This window comes from Psammomys obesus, unplaced genomic scaffold (assembly GCF_907164565.1).
Source record: "Psammomys obesus unplaced genomic scaffold, mPsaObe1.curated_primary_1811, whole genome shotgun sequence".
Taxonomy (NCBI): domain Eukaryota; kingdom Metazoa; phylum Chordata; class Mammalia; order Rodentia; family Muridae; genus Psammomys; species Psammomys obesus.
This window is the reverse complement of record NW_026585691.1, coordinates 8741545-8760723: the sequence shown is the minus strand read 5'-3', so window position 1 is coordinate 8760723 and position 19179 is coordinate 8741545. Positions and strand designations below refer to the sequence as shown.

The window sequence follows — 19179 nt, the reverse complement described above, 5'->3', positions numbered from 1 at the left end:
CAGCCACCTACTGTTAGTGTCATAACACAAATGGAATACATGAATATTTGAAGTAATTTATTTTCTAGTAACCAGCTAAAAGGAAACATGTACTTAGTAACCAAATTTGATGTCATCTATGTAGCAATATGTCTGATATGCACTGATAGAGATTAGATAGGCATTTTTAGGTTCTTTGTGGAACATAGACCTCATTTTATATAAGTATTATAGCTATCATTTACATTTTAATTAAATATTTTATTTTGTTTTGTTTTGTTTTAAGGTATATGCACCATCCCCAAATTCTGACGATTTCAACCGTGAATCTCCTAGTTACCCATCTCCCAAACCACCAACCAGTATGTTCGCTAGCACTTTCTTTATGCAAGGTAAGCACTAGCAAACAGTTGTTAGAGACAGCCAGAGCTGTTTGTGTGCTGGCATTACAAGTATAGGAGAAAGAATATTTGTGAAAGAATTCAGACAGTACTTTTCTAAGTATTTTTTTTTCTGAAGTCAGTTAAAACTTAACCATATAATAGTCTAGTGGTATTCAATGCTAATTGTAATTTAGTTAAATTATCCTACTAACCTTTGATGATCATCTAACTTCTGACCGAGAAATGAGTAAAGCTGCCTTGCTTCATTTTAGAATTTAAAATTATGAAAGCTAGAAACAATATTGGTTTCTGGTTTGGATTACAATTTTGTAGCACATGTAATATTACCAATAGGAAAAGTAAATTCAAAAACTGAGTGAATCATGTTAATAGAGAAGAGGTGTTACATTTTTTTTTCTAATTCCTGTCTGACAAAGCATTTTTATTTGCTCTCCTGTGGTTTGGCATTGTGGGAAGTATGTATGTGGAAGCACAGTACATTATTACATAAATGGATCCTTGACTGTGCTGTGGTTGAAGTCACTGCTGACATAACATTTGAAGCGTCAAGTATGTATGCTGTATGAGAAACCTCTCCATTCCACATTTTCAGAATGTCTGATACAATGTGTGTTGCCTATTAAAGGCTCTACCTTTGGTAGAACATTTAACCAAAAATTAAATCTGATTTGTTCCCAGATTTCAAGTGTACATTACCTTTCTTAGTATGAAACACGTATCTTTTGAGAATTGTTATAATGACCCACTTATTACAATTTATGCTATTTTTTTACTATAAAAGATACTTCTTTTTAAATAGTAACTTTAGGTCTAGGATGGAAGAAAACCTAATGGAATATTAGGTTAAAGGGGGAAATAATATCTCCAAGTATGGAATTTGTTTCTGCTGCTGTGATAAAGTACCTTGACAAAAAGCAGCTTAGAGAAGGGTAGCAATCCATCACAGCAGGGAGTCAGGGCAGTGGGATATAAAGAGCAAAGAGATGGATGCGTGTGTGTGCTCACTTGGTCAGCTCACTTTTTTCACCCTTAAATAGGTCACAGCACAGACAACAAAAAGGTACCTTCTACACTCCGTTAACCTAGATAAGAAAGCCCCTCACAGACATGCCCTCAGCCTGTCTGATGTATGCAGTTCCTTACTGAATTACTTTTCCCAGAAGGCTCTAGATGGCAGCAACTAGACAGTTGAAGACAAACATCATTATACTCTTTGAATTTCTTTGTACATAAACAAAAGAAAAATTTTGGCTGGGAAAAATTTTGTATTTTTCTTCTTATTTTAGATGGGACCCACAGTTCTTCAGACCTTTGGAGTTCATCAAACGGGATGAGCCAGCCTGGTTTTGGTGGAATTCTGGGGACCTCCACTTCCCACATGTCTCAGTCCAGTAGTTATGGCAGCCTTCATTCACATGACCGCTTGGTAGGTATCAAACAATGTTTTGTCCTCATGTGTTTCTTTTGTTATAAAAATCAGTTCTATCAAAACTTCTGAGCTTTGAAGTATTTATAGGCTTACTTTACTGTGACTGCCTAGATGATAACTTGTCATATGTCATGCTCATTTTAACTGTTTATAAAGGTTGTTCGTGTACGTTCATAGGATTCAGAAAATACATGACTTTTGTTTATTATTTGTATGTGGGGAGAAGAACGAGTGAGTGTCCAGCATGTAACTAAGAACTAAATAAAGCCTTCATGCATGCTACGAAAGTGCTCTACCTCTAGGCAATATCCCCAGCCTTCAGAAAACATGACATAGATCTTGTCTCTTCTCCCCTTTTCCTAGAGTTATCCTCCACACTCAGTGTCACCAACGGACATAAACACGAGTCTTCCGCCAATGTCCAGCTTCCACCGTGGTAGCTCCAGCAATTCACCGTATGTTGCCGCCTCACATACTCCTCCCATCAATGGATCAGATAGCATTCTAGGTGAGCCTCTGGGTTACGAAAGCTTCCTAATCCTAATTTGAGAGTTTCGTTGAAATCTGTATCATTCAGTAACATTTTTAGTATTTAGTTTAAACAAAGATGAAAGAAGATAATTAATCTTTACGTTCCATTAATCCAAAAAACAATAAGGAACTCGTCTTTATAGCACATAGAATGTTTCCTGATTCACTGTGACATGAGAGGCCATAGCCAGGGTACCCTTGAAGTGATAGATACATGCTTAAGAAAAAAAGTAATATTCCTGCTGCTCTCCTTGATTTGTTTACCTATTTGAGCCATCCAGGAACCAGAGGAAATGCTGCTGGAAGCTCACAGACTGGTGATGCGCTTGGAAAGGCTTTGGCATCTGTAAGTATTAGGTTTATACATTCTACTGAATGAGTTCTATATTAATGAACTAAGGTTTATATTTTGTGGACAGTAAATGTCATAGTTCCAACACTTTTAACATCATTATCCCTTTAAGAGCTGTTTACTGTTTATATTGGTACACACCATTAAATTAGTTCATGATAACATCTCCCTGATTCATACATAGAAGAGCTGTATTTGTGGCTTCATTTAAATATGTCATCATTTGAGTGGAGCAGACACAGGTAAAACAAAGAGGAATTTGGGGAAATACTTAAATACTCAATGGCCCACTTAAATAAATCAAGGAGTGCCAAGAAAGAAACTTCAACTCATCTAATATGAAGGAAATGCCTTTATAAGGGCTTTCACAAGATAGAAAATTCATTCATTCATTCATTCATTCATTCATTCATTCATTCATTTGGAAAAAATAATCAGCTATAGCTGGTTTACTCAAAAACCAAGGGATGGGTCTCAGAATCATTGAAAAACTTGTGCTAAAATGAATAAAACTGATTCAAAGATTTTATGATATGGTGCAGCTAATCCTTAGCACATCAAAACAAATGGGATAACAATGATTACAGTTTAATATATCTTACTCTTAAAATGTTAAAATTGATTTGTAATGCTAAAGCCAGAAAAAACAGGGTATTTATTAGTTATCTATAAAGATTCAAATCTAATTATTCAAATTCAAATTCTGCTTGCCTTGTGAAGTTTCTCTTTAGATGTTTTGTTTTGTTTTGTTTCCTTGAGCAGTATGCCTACTAGAATTCCAGAGTCTTTCCAGCTATCTTCCTTGATAGCTGTTAAGTTTGAGGGTTTTTTGAGAAATTAAACTAAGTCAAACTCTTCTACCACATAGTGGAGCCCAATAAATGTTTGCTGGTTTCAATCTTGGAGCATACCAAATAAGTAATGGTGGTACAAACACAAAGCGATGATCAGCTGTGGTCTGAGTGCCTTCTAGTTGCTCGGCATTACACTAAGCATTTCCATGCCCTGTTTCATTTAATCCTCAAGAAAACCCTGTCAAGCTGGCATTATTATCCCCACATTACAGGTGGAAGAACTGAGGTTTAAAGGTTAAGTGACTGAGCTCAAAAGATTAAGTAGTTTGCCCTCGGGATCACTGGCTAGTAAGCTCATACTTACTAGCTAGTAGTTCATACACATAGAACCCACACCTAACTAGCCTCTTTACTGCTTTGTATGTCTAGGAACTTGTGCTATAGGGACTGTCTTAGAGGTATGCAAGATGATTAAAGAGAGTTGTCCCTACTTTTTTTCTTTCTTTAAACTGTGTGTAGGAAGAAAATTACTTGGGTATTTCATTTGCATGACATGTTCTGCCTCCTTGTTTTAGAAGATCCAGTAGCAGAGAGTTCGTTTACATATAAGCAGACAAGTAACATTTGACTCTTAATATTAAGCAAATTTTAAAAATAAAACCTCTATTTGGGGAGTCATTTCTTTCCACGTTTCTGTTTTGTTTTTCTGAGAAAAATGTATATAAAGAAATCATGGTCTAAGCAGACAAGACTGTGTGATGGCTCAGTGGTCTTTCAAGCTTACCTTAGGTACCCTGACATCCTTGATTTTCCTTCCATATTATGAACAGAATACTAAACAAACTAGGATGGCATTTGGAGAAAAAAAATCCAAATTCACTCTTAGTGGAAGCCAGGAAAAAATGTTTAATCTAGCTAGTGGGTGGGCTTTGGTTGTCATGGAAACTCACTTCTGTCATTCTGTGTTGTTACTAGGCGGGAACAGCTAGGTCATTCCATAAATCATTTCTGTCATAGCTGAGGGTGATGCATTCCATCTGCTCCATCACTGCAGACCCTCATTTTGCACACTTCCTGTCCCCTCAGCCTTCCCCTCCCTCCCCAACAACGTCGTTTCTCCAACTTTCCTTGCAGATTCACATTCTCATTAATGTTTAGTGTTTAAAATGTACTAAAAACAAAAACAGTGAGTTGTTGGTGATTGGAAGAATGATAGGAGAAATGATAGTAAGAAACTTCTGGAGGATTACATTAGAGAATCTGACACGCATATCACAGTTTTATGTTAAGTGTTACAGATGGTTAAAATGTGGTACCCTTAGTATAGCACCCACTTTTGATGAGAAAACACTGCTGTTGTCATTAGAAGTTAATTCTAGTTCCCCAATTGCCTTAGAAGGTCTTTCATGTGTGAAACACCCGAGGGTATAACCTTTGTTCTTCAGTTTAGGTATTAAAGAACACGCAGAATGCTGCGTGATTAAACATGTAAGGCCAGATAATGCATTTGCAAAGGTTCCTTTATTTTAGGTTTAAGCCTGGATAATTGTGGTCTTAATCTCAGGATAGCAAGAAAGAGAATTGTACATGAAGGTATTTACACAAAGTCCCCAAAGCCCTGTGGATTGTGCACTAGTTTAGATAATAGACATGGGTAGATAGAAGGAAAGGAAAAATCTGTGTGTCCCTGAACATTTGCCAGACAATCACCCTTTAAGACTGTGCCCATGGAGAGTTATATGGAGGAAGAAACATCTGGTTTATTTCAGCGCCTAATACCATATCAAAACATTCAGTCTTTAATTTAGAAAAGATCAAACGAGAGGACTGTTTAACTTTGTTGATTATATCAGACTTCTTTGTGATAATTTATGTTTTGATTTCTGTGAGCCAGGGAGGGAAGAAGAGAAGGAGAGAGAGAGTGTGTGTGTGTGTGTGTGTGTGTGTGTGTGTGTGTGTTTTAATCTCGATAGTTAAATGGTCAGTAGTCTCTAACAAAAGAAAAGAAAATCCAGGGAAGTTGACGTTTAGAAGTAATTCATGAAATAAGTTTCTTTGTTCCTGAGACTCAATAACATTAGCATAATAAAGATTAACTGAAATGTGCGAAAGCTTCAGTGTTTAAAACCTTGGGCTCTCAGGTCCAGGGTTGGGCCTGGAGCTCTCCATTGTTTCTTTTTGTCTGAGGCTCTTTTCATTAGCCTCTCGCTTTATTGGCACCCTCCTGATTGGAATGGACCATGACTGATAGGAGGAGGAGCCTCATTTGTTGCAGTAAAATGAGGAATATTACCGTTTAAGCCTGGCAGAAGGTACTGGGAGTTATTCATCATTGGCCATTTAACTGTGGGTGCCTGTGGGCTGCATGTAGAATGAGCTCTGACTTTGTTCCTGTCCCAGACTACTAAGTCACTACCACCTCCATTTTTAAAGTGACTTTTTTCTTCTTTAAACACCAATACTAGAGTCCTACAAAGGAAGAAATCTTTATTTAGAATGGTCTTTGCCAAAAATGCATGGTGTTTAGGATTTCTAAAGAAATCACAATTTTTATGAAATAATGTAATTGGGTTGTGTTTGGTGATAGAATGAGCCTCCAGAGATGCAGGCTGGTAAAGTGATCTGCCCCTCCCCCCCCCCAAAAGGCTTCAGTGTTCTAGTTACTCTTCAGTGTTCAGTGTTCTGCGTGTGTTCCTCCCCACACATGTGTTCTTTCTATGACAGTAAACAGCTTTTTTTTTTTTTTTAAAGGGTTAGGGAGCACAAACATGCCATGATGCAAGTGTGGAGATCAGAGGACAACTTTCATGAATATTCTCTTTCTAGGTGGATCCTGGAGATCAAACAGAGCCATCTCACCAGGCCCGTTAAATAGCAATTCTGTCTGATATCACATCAAAGTATAATGGGTGATTGGTGAAAATGGCTTCTAGTGTACAAATGGAGAAGCTTTTTTTAGAAAAGATATATTTTTTAGTATGGCTTCTCTTTACACCATGGTTCTCAAAAGCTCACAGCTATTTTGAGTATAGGATTGGAGCATTCTTATGTCAGTCAAGAGAATGATCACACATGACTCTAAGTATAACCTGTTTTCTTTGACATAAAGGAATTCTCACAAGCATTTGGCATTCATAGGGATTCCTTCACTGAAAAGGGAGAGCTTAAGAATTGGCATTCTAGTCATACCCCAGAAAGCTGGAGCCTACCTAAGTGTGAGATATATATAGCCTAGAACATTAACATTAATTATCAGCAACCACAGAACCTCACCACATAATTGTTCTCAAAGGTCATGCCATATTGTGGATATGGAGTGAAGTCATCTATAGCAAGCTCTTTCGTTTTCTTATCTCTGTTAATTGATCCCCATTACCTAAATTCTAAGATAAATTCCACCACTTAAAGAATTTTCTTCAAATTTCACATGTAATTTATTTATTTACCACTTATTAAAATCTCAACACTGGGAAGACAAACAAATGGATCCCCAGGGCTTGCTCACTAGAGCTCCAGGCCACTGAGAGATCCTGTCTCAGAAATAAGGTGAGCAGCTCTTGAGGGAAAATACCTGAGGTTGTCCTCTGGCTTCACACACGTGCATACACAGATTTAAAGTGGTGTGAGAATAATGTATACTTATCCCAGAAACTGAGAATTGTGAATATTGGTATCTAGAGAGAGAAGAGTAGAGGACCAAAGAAAAGGGGAGTAGAGTAAAGGAAGTAGAGTAAAGGAAGAAAAAGGGTGGGGAAGATAGGAAGCAGAGTGTTGACTCAAAGTTCAAGTCAGCAGCCAATGTAAGGCCAGAGAGTCATTCACCAGGATGTACAAAAACAAAGAATGTCCTTACCAAGCATTAAACTGCAAGTAACTAGAGAAGAAAAGAGTACTTAGGACTCTGGGAAACCCTTTAAGTGAACTGGAGAACAGAAGAGAGAGAACACAGGTAAATCTGAAGCCGAGAACTCACTCCAGTGGGAATTCGTAGCCCAGGCTCTGCCATTTCTATCATTCCTCATCACTTGTTAGCACAGTAGTGACTGGCAAGAACTGAGAGTAAAAGCTGGGAAATGGATAGCTGAGAATATATAGAGCTAGGAGCTGTGGGCTGCCACAGACGGTGTTGTTTCTTCAGGGCTTTCACAGTTGTTTCTCACAAGGGAGGAGTAATGATCAGCAGGCTAACTATGTTGTAAATGCAGCTTGTGAATATTTTGCCACTTATCTGCACTATCTGTGTAATTATTTCTCCTTCTTTCCCTCATTAGTGTTGTATTACATACTTTATGAAGTTAGCATTGGTTGCTCATTAAAGTACAATTGACTCCTGAAGATAAGAAACAAAGATTGACAATAATAAAGATATTGAGACATGTTTGTAAAACTTTGAAAGTTTAAATTTTACAGTATACAATCATTAGAGCTAATACAGAGAAGTAACTTTTTAAAGGACTTAAGGGGTAACTTAGTATCTTCTTTGACTACCTTTTTAGAAAGAGAACATTTAAAAAAACTGTTTTCAAAGACATACTTTCTGTCTTTCTGTGTCCTACCTCCCTGCTACACACACACAGAGAGAGAGACACACACACAGGCTTTTTCTATGTAGCTCCGACTGTCCTTTCCTAGAACTCTGTAGACCATGCTGGCCTCAAACTCAATCTTCCTCTGCTTCCCCAGTGCTGGAATTAAAAAGCCATGCACCACCACTGCCGAGCTTTTCAAAGACTTGTTTTATTCGGTTGGTTTTTTGGTTTTGGTTTTTGGGGAGTGGGTGGAGAAGGTGGGATGGTTTGAGACAGTCTCTATGTCGCCTTGGTCCTGGAATTCACTATGTAGCCCAGGCTTACCTTGAATTCCCCTACTTCTGCCTCCCAAGTGCTGAGATTAAAGTTGTGCACCACCATGCCTGGCTTAGAGACCATTTTAATGCATTAAGGCCAGGCTTGGTGAGATACTTCTGCAACTCCAGAACTTACAGGCTAAGTCAAGAGGCTCACAAAGGATCACAAATTTAAAGTCTGTCCAAGCCTGTGGGGATCCTGATTACCTAACGTAGACCCTGACTCAAAAGACCTATAGCAAAACTACATAAAAGACTCTATCTTTTTTTTTTTAAGTGTTTTTGTGAGGTTATCATTTTTATATTACTTAGATGGTATATTCTTTAAAGATTGTTTTCTTTTCAGATATTTTAACTTTACAGTAGTTTGTTTTATTTTAAAACAAAAGACTCACCTTAAATATGGACAGACCTGGCACCTACTATGTAGCCCAGGTTGGCCTTCAAGTTTCAGTCTCACATCTGCCTCCCAAGTGTTAGTCGCTGGTGTGGGGGCCACACTCCACGGCCTGTTGCTTGCTGTTTAGCCCATGCTGCCTTTGAACTTGTGATCCTTCTGCCTCTGCCTCCCAAGTGTTGGTGATAGCAGAGGTATACCCACATACCTGATACTTAGAAATTTTCCAACCACAGTAATTAAGAAATAGATATCTTGAGAAATCATGTCTTGAAAAACCAAGAAGGGAGGGAGGAAGGAAGGAAATACCTGTGTTATTCCTCTCACATTTGAAGTTGTATAATATTTTTTGTCCTAGTTTAAAAACTGAAGCTACTTTGGTCTCTACTTATAAAATAGTGTACAGTTTGATGCAAAATGGTTTCACTGTGAGCCTTGGGGTGGTGTGACTGAGATCACAAAAACAGCTCCATGAATGGGTTTGTAGTTTTGCTACTATCACATTCTGATGCATATATATCTCTTATCTTCCGGTTAGATTTATTCTCCTGACCACACAAGCAGTAGTTTTCCATCAAACCCATCAACACCAGTGGGATCTCCTTCACCTCTCACAGGTGGGTTCTCTTTTATTCATAACACATGTAAGTCTTCTATTTGGAAATAATACTGGTTCAACAAAATTTTAATAAAATCCTATTTAAATTATGAAAATGATCATTCTAATTTTTGATGGTAGACATTTAATCAGAATCTGCCCCTGGAGTTCATTTTGAAGAAAATACTGTTGGTCTTGAATTATTTATTCATATCTTCCTAGGTTCTTAAATAATCTGTGGTGGTTTCCAATAACAATTGTAGCAGAGTGGTGGTGGTGCACGCCTTTAATCCCACTGAGGAGACAGAGGCAGGAAGATCTCTGTAAGACCGCTGGCATGGTCTACAGAGCGAGTTCTAGGACAGTCAGGGCTTCAAAGAGAAACACTGCCTCAGAGGAAGAAGAAGAAAAAAATACTTGAAGAATCAAGTCATTATTTCACATTTTCATCTGAAAACTTCTCAGGGGATTATATAGTTTTTCTGCTGAGAAAAAGACTGCTGTGGATGAGCAGTGTTGGTGGAGCTGCCCACGTGGTTCACTTGGTTTCCCTTTCTCCTGGTTTTTAACATTAATATTGGCAAGTTCTAGAACTGTCCAGATAGGATGAATTTGTTGAGCTACTGTAATTATAAATGATAATTTCTTACTAGGATTAAGTAAAGTATATGAAAATATTTTTCAAGCAATAATTTAAAAACTACCCATTTTTCTAAACAACAATTGCAGGGGTGAGGCTTACTAAACAAAAATTTGTTTGTTTTGCAGAAGAGACATTATTAGACAACAGAGTGAAATTGTCACATCATCTCAGCAACCAGTCAGCCTCAGCAGCAGCTCTGGTTTCCCAGGCTAGCCACAGTTAGGTCTAGTGCAGTGGTGGTTTTCATGAAGCATTTTTGTGTTGTGCTGGGTTAAGTCGCAGCTCGTGCTGTCACCTGTGCTTTGTGTTGGCCCCTTTTCTCTGCTCAGCCACATTCCAGGATGGACATGTTGAGCTGCAGCAGCTGTTCTTGGCTTGTCGCAGGCTGTGCCACTTTTTCAGACATCATGGCTTCAGCTGTCTAGTAAATGTTAAGCAGCTGTTACACATAAGCAATATGATGAAAGACCCATTGACTTAGAGTTGTTGTTTAACAGAGCTGAAGTTACAGGGAGAATGATGTAACTTGGCCCTGCTTGCTATCTTGGCACTGCTTTACCAAAATCCTCGCCATAATTTTTACCACTGCCTGTTTTTGCACGTTGTTATCTGACTTGTCTGCCTTTACCGTCCTCCCTAATCATGGGACAGGAGCCTGGAGCTAAAAAGGCAGAAAGGAAACTGAGAATGGTAGAAGTCAAGTCTGAGCACTCCTTCCTTGATAAGTGAGGTTTAGCGGATGATACTCTTCTCCCTCTAGCTCAGGTAACTAATGAAAATGTAGGCTGCTGATTGTATAGTATTAGTGGGCCTGCTTTGAATTCAGCATTCTTAAGAACCATTTCACATAATGCTGCTGAAACAACAAATTAGAGTATATTTTTAAAAGTTTCTCCTGTTTCTGTCTAGTGTGCTTGTCTCTACTTACCTTGTATACATGAATGCCTCACCATGGAAAAGCAGAGACAGGGTGGCAGGAAAAGCACTGTGTGGTAAATGTTCAAAGAAAAAGGAAACAACAAACCAGAGCTGTTTGTGGAAATTGCTTTGTGCCTTATGTGGCCTTGATCTGTTATTTGGAATGAGTGGGTGTCCCCAGTTAGACCTGTTCCTATACCTGAGCAAGAGAGTCAGCACAGGATCTGGGAAGATAGATACATAGGCAACAGATCCCCACAGGCAGCTTTATGGCTGTCATTCTTGGATAAATCCACCTCATTTTTCTCCAGAACTTTCAAACCAGGAGCATACATTTTATCTCAAGCATTTGTGAGGATGCTTCTAAAACATTGTACAAATTAAGAAGCTTAGGATAAAAAGAAAAAAAGCTCTGGTGGCTGCTAACTTGAATATTAAAGAACATTTGTTCTTAGGGTATGGGGCACATTGAGACAAAGTGTCACTACATATGTAGCCTTGGCTGGCATGAAATTTTCTATGAAGACCAAGATGACCTTGAACTTAGAGATCTGCCTGCCTCTGCCTCCCAAGTGCTGGGCTTAAAGGCTGGGCTTAAAGGCCTGTTAGCATTTGTTCTTAAGGGACAAGAAGCCCCATAACAGGTGAGCTGTAAACCTTAACATTAACATCCCTCTCTGACAGCTTTGAGACACTACAAACAGTATCCAGTAAAAGAAAAAAAGACCATTTTTTCTTGTCTCTTAAATATTTCCAGAACCTTCTCCTATAAGACTTAACCTCATGTTTCATTGGTCAACACTGGGCCTGCCTCAGTTACCTATATCTGAAATAGAGCTGACATGATTATCTTAGGTATTACAATTTACGTAGAGTTGTGATGGAATTATTCTCTCAAAGTATTAGGCCAAAACAGGCTCATCACCCCTTCCTCCCTTTGAACAAACTCAGGACTTTGGCAACAAGGTGAAAGAGAAATGGGTGTGCCTACTACAGTTTAGGAAGTGGTACAACATTTGTGTTAGGAGAATATGTTCAGTATGGGAGCTTGGGAATCACACAAGCAAAACACTCTTTATTTGGGATATAGATGGAAAATGTCTGTAATGTTAGGACCAGCTAGCAGTCCTTAGAACCTCACATTAAAAGTTGAGTCTGGGTTTATGTTCGTTTAATCAAAACATTCATGTATGTCATCTGTGAGCATGTCCAGTGTTAAATCACTTGCCTGACTTCATCAAGTTTCCAGTTGAGTTGAGGGAATAGAGTGAAAATAAAACCACAAAATTGACACTGAGTTGTGATCAGGTTAGGTACAGCTTTCTTGAAGTGGATTTTAATAGGAGAGTAGCTCTTGTGGGTATAAAGGGAAGAGCGCAGCACAGATATGGGTATGAGAAAGTGTCTGCCCTCTTCATCTAGTCATGGGTGGAGAGGGTGTTGTGATAAACTGTATTAGGATTCCAGGGGGACATAGTGGAAGCCCATGAAGGCTTGAGTTTAGGGTGAGGTTACAAAGAGAAAGTCCTGAGGACTTAGAGTAAGAGAAGTAACTGGGAGCCAAGCATTGTACACACCTTTAATCCCAGCATTAGGGAGACAGAGGAAGGTGGATCTCTAAGATAGTTTGATGACCACCTGGTCTACATAGCAAGTTCCAAGCCACCCAAGGGTACATAGTAAAACAGTGTCTCAGAAACAAGAGAGAACTAATAAATGAACTAAAGCCTAGAAGTGTCCTTAGCTATAGAGGAGGGAGTACACATTCTCTTAGTTTATGAACCAGTTCTACTGGGTGAAGTAATCCCTAAGCCCTGGTCAGAATAAGAGACAATCAGAAACACTGCATAAATTTAGATGTGACCAGAGTCTTTTCAGAAATAATTCAGCTATGACCCTAGACACTGCCTAGCTTATTTCCTTAAAATGTTGGATACATTTTAATAAGTAAATTTGCAATAATCCTTCTAAACTAAGATCTACATTTTAGAGTAGCTAGTTAGTAAACAAACAACCACATGACAGTTAAAATGCTCTTCTTGTAGACTTGTCCACACCAAACATCAAGTGACGCACTGGGGGGGGGAGACTTTCAGCCTTTGAACTATTCATTTTCTCTATTCTCCCATATGCAACAGTTGGTGATTACATGCTAGAGGCACCAGTATGATTCAAATTTTAACCTGTATATTTTATTTACTAAGAGATGAAGCTACAGCTCTATCTAGTATCAGATGCATGCTAGCTAGCATTATGGTCTGTGTCTAGCATCGGATTCCCACCCCCCTCAGAGCTCTCATCCATAGCTGACAAGCCACCAGTGCTCCCAGACTGCCATGATTTTGATATATTTACCCTGCTTTTTTATTATTATTACATTATTAATCTATACACAGAAAGGTGGGATTAATGTTCCATTAACCAGAAAGACATTTAGCTTGGTAACATACTTTCATATCTCTTAAGATCATCTTTATAAATAAGGCAGATTAAGATAAAACTGGTTTTTTGTTTTGTTTTTGTGTGTACCTCATACTAGGAATCAAACCCAAGGATTTGCACATTCTAGGCAAGCATTCTAGTGTAGTTATAGGACCTTTATCCATGAAGTGGAGCTCAGAATTTGTATGATCCTGATTCTGAAACTTTGAGATTCACTGATTTCGCCCTGCTGATGCTCTACTTTAACCTTGTGTTGTATCAGTGGCTAGCCCAATCATAACAATAACAACAGTAATGAAGTTAAGTGTGTGTCTTTTTATATATACAGTTAAATGGATTATACTTTAGGGGTAGATCTTTGCTTGGTTTGTTTATATCACTATTCAAAAATAGCTGGGGAATATAGTTAATGAATAATGGAACATTTTCCTAACGTGTATGAGACCCTGGGTTCAGTCCCCAACATAAACATGCGATCTTCTAAGTGCAGATTTCTTTCTCATGTGACTGATGCAGTTCATCCCTCTGCATCCTCAACACTAAGCTCATGAGGAGCCACAAACACTGTCTGCTTGCAAAGTGTTTGTGTGCCTACTGACTGTGCCGTCTTTAAACATTCAGAACACCTTATATGATGATCTGGCTCCTGTCTCAGGCTGATCACATAAAGGGTTGGAGGAGTATTGGAACAAAATGATTGAAATTATTTTTTGTTTCAGTAATTTAGGGTCTTTAGATTGTGATCGATTCCGCACTTCACAACTTTTTCAGCTGGTGTACCCGGTGCCTGTTGGCCTTTAAAACTGCGCCACCCGTGCCTTGTCCAAAGACGCACGTGAACATGTGCACACTCTTTAACCTAAGCAATACTGCTTCGCTTGGAAATGTGCTCTCCGAGGAAAGAGTCAGGGATGTTGTAGCAGCAATCACAGCAGCTGCTACTCAGTCAGACCCAGCAAGGATGTGCTGACACACACCTGTAATCCCAGCACTTGGGAAGTAGAGGCAGGCGGATCGAGGTTGTGAGTTTCAGGACACCCAAGGCTACATAGTGAGATCCCATCTCAAAGAAAAAGAAAAAAATGCCAGTGATGAGATGTCGGTCCTTAAGCAAATTATGGTACAGAGAAATATACAAATATTAATGTCATCACCAATAGCATTATCAAAAACTGTAAAGCCATGGGGGGAAGCGAACACTTTAAAAGGATGTACGTTTTCAAAGATGTATGTGAGTGTAGACAAAGTCTAAGGAGTATACAAACATAAAACTATGCTTTATAGGATTTTTTCCTGTTTACTCAACTTGCTAAATTGGTATATTAATAATGAAAAAGTTTTCCAGTGTTTGTGCTTTTAAGTTGCTAATAGTATGCTGAAGAGTAAACAAGATTTTCATTATTTGTTTATGATTATTGAGTGCCTTTACCCTTCTCTTAACATTACCAAAACACTGAGTTAATTCATACATATGGATGCTTTTTGGTTTAACAGGTACTAGTCAGTGGCCCAGAGCTGGAGGGCAAGCTCCTTCATCCCCAAGCTATGAAAATTCACTTCACTCCCTGGTAAGAGCCTTCCACTATTCTTTACAGGTGTTAAACAAATTTGCTTTATAGTTCAGAGGGAAATTTTGTTGGTAGTGGTTTTGCTGTTACTACTAAATCCTACGTGACAGTGAGGAAACAGTAGGATAGCATTACACACGAATTCTTTGCTAACAAAGTACCTGATTTAGTAGACAATAGGCATTTTGTGTGTCCTTATTCTATCGTTTTTTGGGACATTAAACTTATCCAGACAATTGGAATTAAAAGAATACTGAAGGATTTTTGTTTCTTTGAAAAATACAAGACTTAATTTTTGAATATTGTCAATATTTATATGTAAGAGAAAATTTACCAAGAAAAGGACACTTAAGAAATCAAATCCATTGATCCAAAATCATGTTTATTATAATTATATTAGACTTTTACATTAATGTCAATTATTATAGAATTCTGGTATTTTCTTATACTAAAAATATACAAATCACACAAGCCAGACAAATAGGACAATGGAGAAGCCTTCTTCGTACTAGTACTCCAAGGTGAAGAATTTGTGGCAGAATGTCCACTACTGTTGCTTTGGTGTGCTTACATTTGTAACCCAGAATTACAAAGTATGATAAAAGTAAAAAATGAATGTGTTCTGGTGAGATTCTAAGTCACATCATTCAGAAGTTCTAGGTTCCAAACAGAAATACTCTTTTTCTGTGCCTAACAAAGTATTTTAAGTTGAGGGAAAGTTTGTCTTCTCGAATATTTTGCAAGCAACCCAAAGCAGTGTGTGCTGTTTAGATGCTAACCTTGTGAGTCCCTGTTAAATCCCAGCCTTCTCAGAACTTAATACAAGTAGATCTTGCAGATCTGCACATTAACTTTACTAACAGGTAACAACAAGCACATCAGCTGTTTCCTCGTCTCTCGGAGTTAATCTTAACCTGTGCTTTGCCTCCTGTTCTGTCTTGACTTTGCCAGAAAAATCGAGTTGAGCAGCAACTTCACGAGCATTTGCAAGATGCAATGTCCTTCTTAAAGGATGTCTGTGAGGTACTATTTCATTTAGATGGTGCCTTTTTGTGTGTGTTTAAATTACTTATACGTATTATCCGTTTAATATTATCAAGCTGTACAGACTCCAGCGTCTTTCAAAAATCAAACAGTGAGCACCGCGGCTCTTGTAGCAGTGTGCATTAGACTTTTGTCTGTTGAGAATGACTTCCTTTGAGATCGCTACCAGCATGTGCTTTTGGTTTTCAGAATTCTGATGTGTTTGTGTTTAAGGCATGTGTGACCCATGGGCAGTGGATGTCTTTGCTTCAGTTTTGTTAAAGAGCTTATCTGTATGTGTATACCATTGAAGATAGGTGTGTTCTACTCACCTAAAACTTAAACTAAATGGATTTGAGTGCCTTTCCCCAAATTGACATTTTTCACAGACCCTAAAATAGTTTCTCCCTTTTCATCAGCTGTAATTGACATTGTAGCCTTCATTTATTATAGATGCTAAAAGAAATAACCTAATGCTAAATTCCTTTTATAAAGCTTATATCCACAGCTTTGAAAATTCATCATAGTGTGAAGAGAGCTGCCTTTTTTGTTGATGATTTGAAGTGCAGGTAGTTGGTTTTGAAACTAGTTGATATTGCATTGCACTTGCTGCCCTCCATATATCCCTGCATAGGAGCTATGTAGCAGCTTAGTAAATCGAAGAGATACCAGCAGTAACTCCTCCCCTCCCCCATGTTGTTTTCAATCTTTACAGCAGTCTCGAATGGAGGACCGTTTAGACAGGCTGGATGATGCTATCCATGTGCTGCGGAACCATGCAGTTGGACCTTCTACCAGTCTGCCTACTAGCCACAGTGATATACACAGTTTATTGGGACCATCCCATAATGCGCCAATTGGAAACCTCAATTCAAACTATGGAGGATCGGGCCTTGTTACAAACAGTCGATCAGCTTCAATGGTAAATTTTGCTCATCATATGTGCAATAATCCCTATCCTGTTTTGTTGTTTGTTTGTTTGTTTTGAGAAAAGAGGTGGAGGGGGAATCTCTCTTCTTGAATGGAAAGTTAAAAGGAGCTTTCAAACTTTCTTTTATTGTCTTCAGTGGAGCCATTGGCTATCTTTTAGACTGTCAGAGTCTGCTATGGTCACATATAAAATGAAGAAACTTTCTCTAGAGATCCATTAGCTTCAGCCTGTTCTTTTTTTCCAGCTACATATTCATTAGAATGACATTGTTTGCCTTAGATAGTGAATAGGAAGGATGAATAGCATGGTCTGTAAAGCAAAACTGAGTTTTAAAGGCCCTAGTCTAGCTGGGACCAGTGTCACTGGCCACCAAGAAAAGAGCAAGTTCAAGGCCAGCATGGGGAACTTAGTGAGACCCTGTTTCACAGTAAAAAGAAAGCTGGAGCTATGATCAAGGGTAGAGCACTTCTTAAGTGTTTATGAGGCCCTAGGGCTCAGTCTTCAGTACCACAGTTTAGAAACGTATCCTAGTCTAGAAAGAAAGTTTCCTAATTCAGAAACTTTTCTGGACTAGAAAAGTTGTTTGTTACAATCTAGAATTAGCCTTCAACAGCAAAAATTTTTAAAGTGAAACTTAATTTGTACAGATCCAAATTTAGACTTTCCCAAATCAAGGGGAAAAAAATGGGCTAAGGGAGCAGCTACAATGATGGTTAGGTAACAAAGAAAGGAAACTATTTTAGATTAATTGCCTTTGAAAATAAAATAATTTAATCCATCTTTTAAAAACATAATAATTCCTTAGTAAAGAAAAAGAATAGACTTCTAAAGCTCATGTACATCAAAAACTGTGTTGAATGTCTTGCATTATTTTTTTTCCAAAGTGTCTTTTAAAGATTGATTTTGAACCTGTTGTGTAATTGAGGCCATGTGTTTTGTATACTTATTGCATGGTTTTTAAAGGTCACTGCCTGCTGCAAAGTATTTTCCTGTGAAAAAGATTTTGAGCTATGTAATCAAGGCTAAAACTTGCCTATCACCACAGCAGTTAGGTGCCCCAGTGCTGAGGGCGTAATTTCTGTAAAGTAGGGTTGTTCTAGGTCTCTGCATTTGTATCTCTTACTGCCACATACATTCCTTTCCTGCCTTTACAAAAAGCGGCAAACAGCTGCCTGGTTTCTAATCTCAGTATTTTCACTTCTTGCCTTAGCAGTTAAGGATGTTGTTTTCTGTTTTGTTTTGGATTTTGATTGGTTGGTTGTTTTTGAATGTCAGGAAATCTTGAATTTTTAACCACCTTCCAAATTCATTTTTGCTGATAAACTAATATAAAAACATTTGTGAATTACTAAATCAGATATGAAATGTCATTGCTATAACTATTAGAAAAATTTTAGTGGAGCCAAGCTTGGTAGCATGTGCCTTTAATCCGAGCACTTGAGAGGTAGAGGCAGGTGGATCTCTGAGTTCAAGGCCAGCTACTGCTACATAGAGAGAACTTGTCTCAAAAAGAAGTTTTAGTGGTGTAATAAAAACCAGTAACATGGCATTTTACAGCTATAACTATTGAAAACCAGATTATTAATAAGTTGCTTATATGTTATAGAATGACTTGAAAATATTCTTGAATCTTAGGTTGGTCTTAGTAACAGCATTTGTAATTTGCAGTCCTCTCCTCCTTTAGTAATAGCAAAAAGTAAGCATTTTTTCACTTTTTGCTCTTACTAAGTCACTCAATTTGTAGCCCTTGCTGGCCTTGAACTCACAAAGGTCTGCCTGTATCTGCCTCCCAATGCAGAGATACTCTGATGAAGAAAAGCCTCATAGTGTTCTACAAAGAGGGATCTTCAACAGAATAGTATGGATCTGGCTCTATGAGAGCGGCATCCAGGCCATGGCAGTTAAGCCCAAACTTGCTTAGTGTGTATCAAGATCTTGTCAGTTCTCACTGTCTTTAGAGGGCACAGGACTGATAAATAAATTGCCACATGGTGTCTACTTCCTCCACCTTAGCCGTATGTAGTCAGTAGTATTTTAATTGTAGAGAGCACATATTGCTACCAGGCATCTACACAGAAGGTATCTGTCTGTAAGTGAGTCAGTGTTCAGCTCTCATCCTCCCACCATCAACTTTTAGCTGTAGGTCTGAGGTAAGACCAAAGGGTGGACTAGATAGATAAGACACAGACTTACTCATGTGCTCCCTCCTTACCACTCTTGTTCTCACAGGATGTATGATTTAGGGGACACATTTTTGTGTCAGTTTCATTCAGCTTTAAGAATCACTTTTTATTGTCCTTCATGACCATGTTATTTTTTAATTT

At 38.3% G+C, this 19179-nt stretch overlaps 1 protein-coding gene across 12 annotated transcripts in view; it reads left to right on the top strand.

Annotated features, from left to right (window-relative positions):
• Nucleotides 1-19179, top strand: part of Tcf12 (transcription factor 12) — a 270906-nt gene that overhangs the window by 230740 nt on the left and 20987 nt on the right. For 6 of the 12 annotated variants that reach the window (XM_055598210.1, XM_055598188.1, XM_055598237.1 and 3 more), the window contains 8 exons: nt 266-371; nt 1670-1809; nt 2176-2320; nt 2625-2689; nt 9271-9349; nt 14828-14901; nt 15853-15924; nt 16640-16846. In XM_055598210.1, the coding sequence (XP_055454185.1) occupies nt 266-371; nt 1670-1809; nt 2176-2320; nt 2625-2689; nt 9271-9349; nt 14828-14901; nt 15853-15924; nt 16640-16846 (888 nt within the window). The remainder of the gene's footprint in view (nt 1-265; nt 372-1669; nt 1810-2175; nt 2321-2624; nt 2690-9270; nt 9350-14827; nt 14902-15852; nt 15925-16639; nt 16847-19179) is intronic. The other 6 variants (XM_055598228.1, XM_055598220.1, XM_055598245.1 and 3 more) reach the window with 2 other exon arrangements.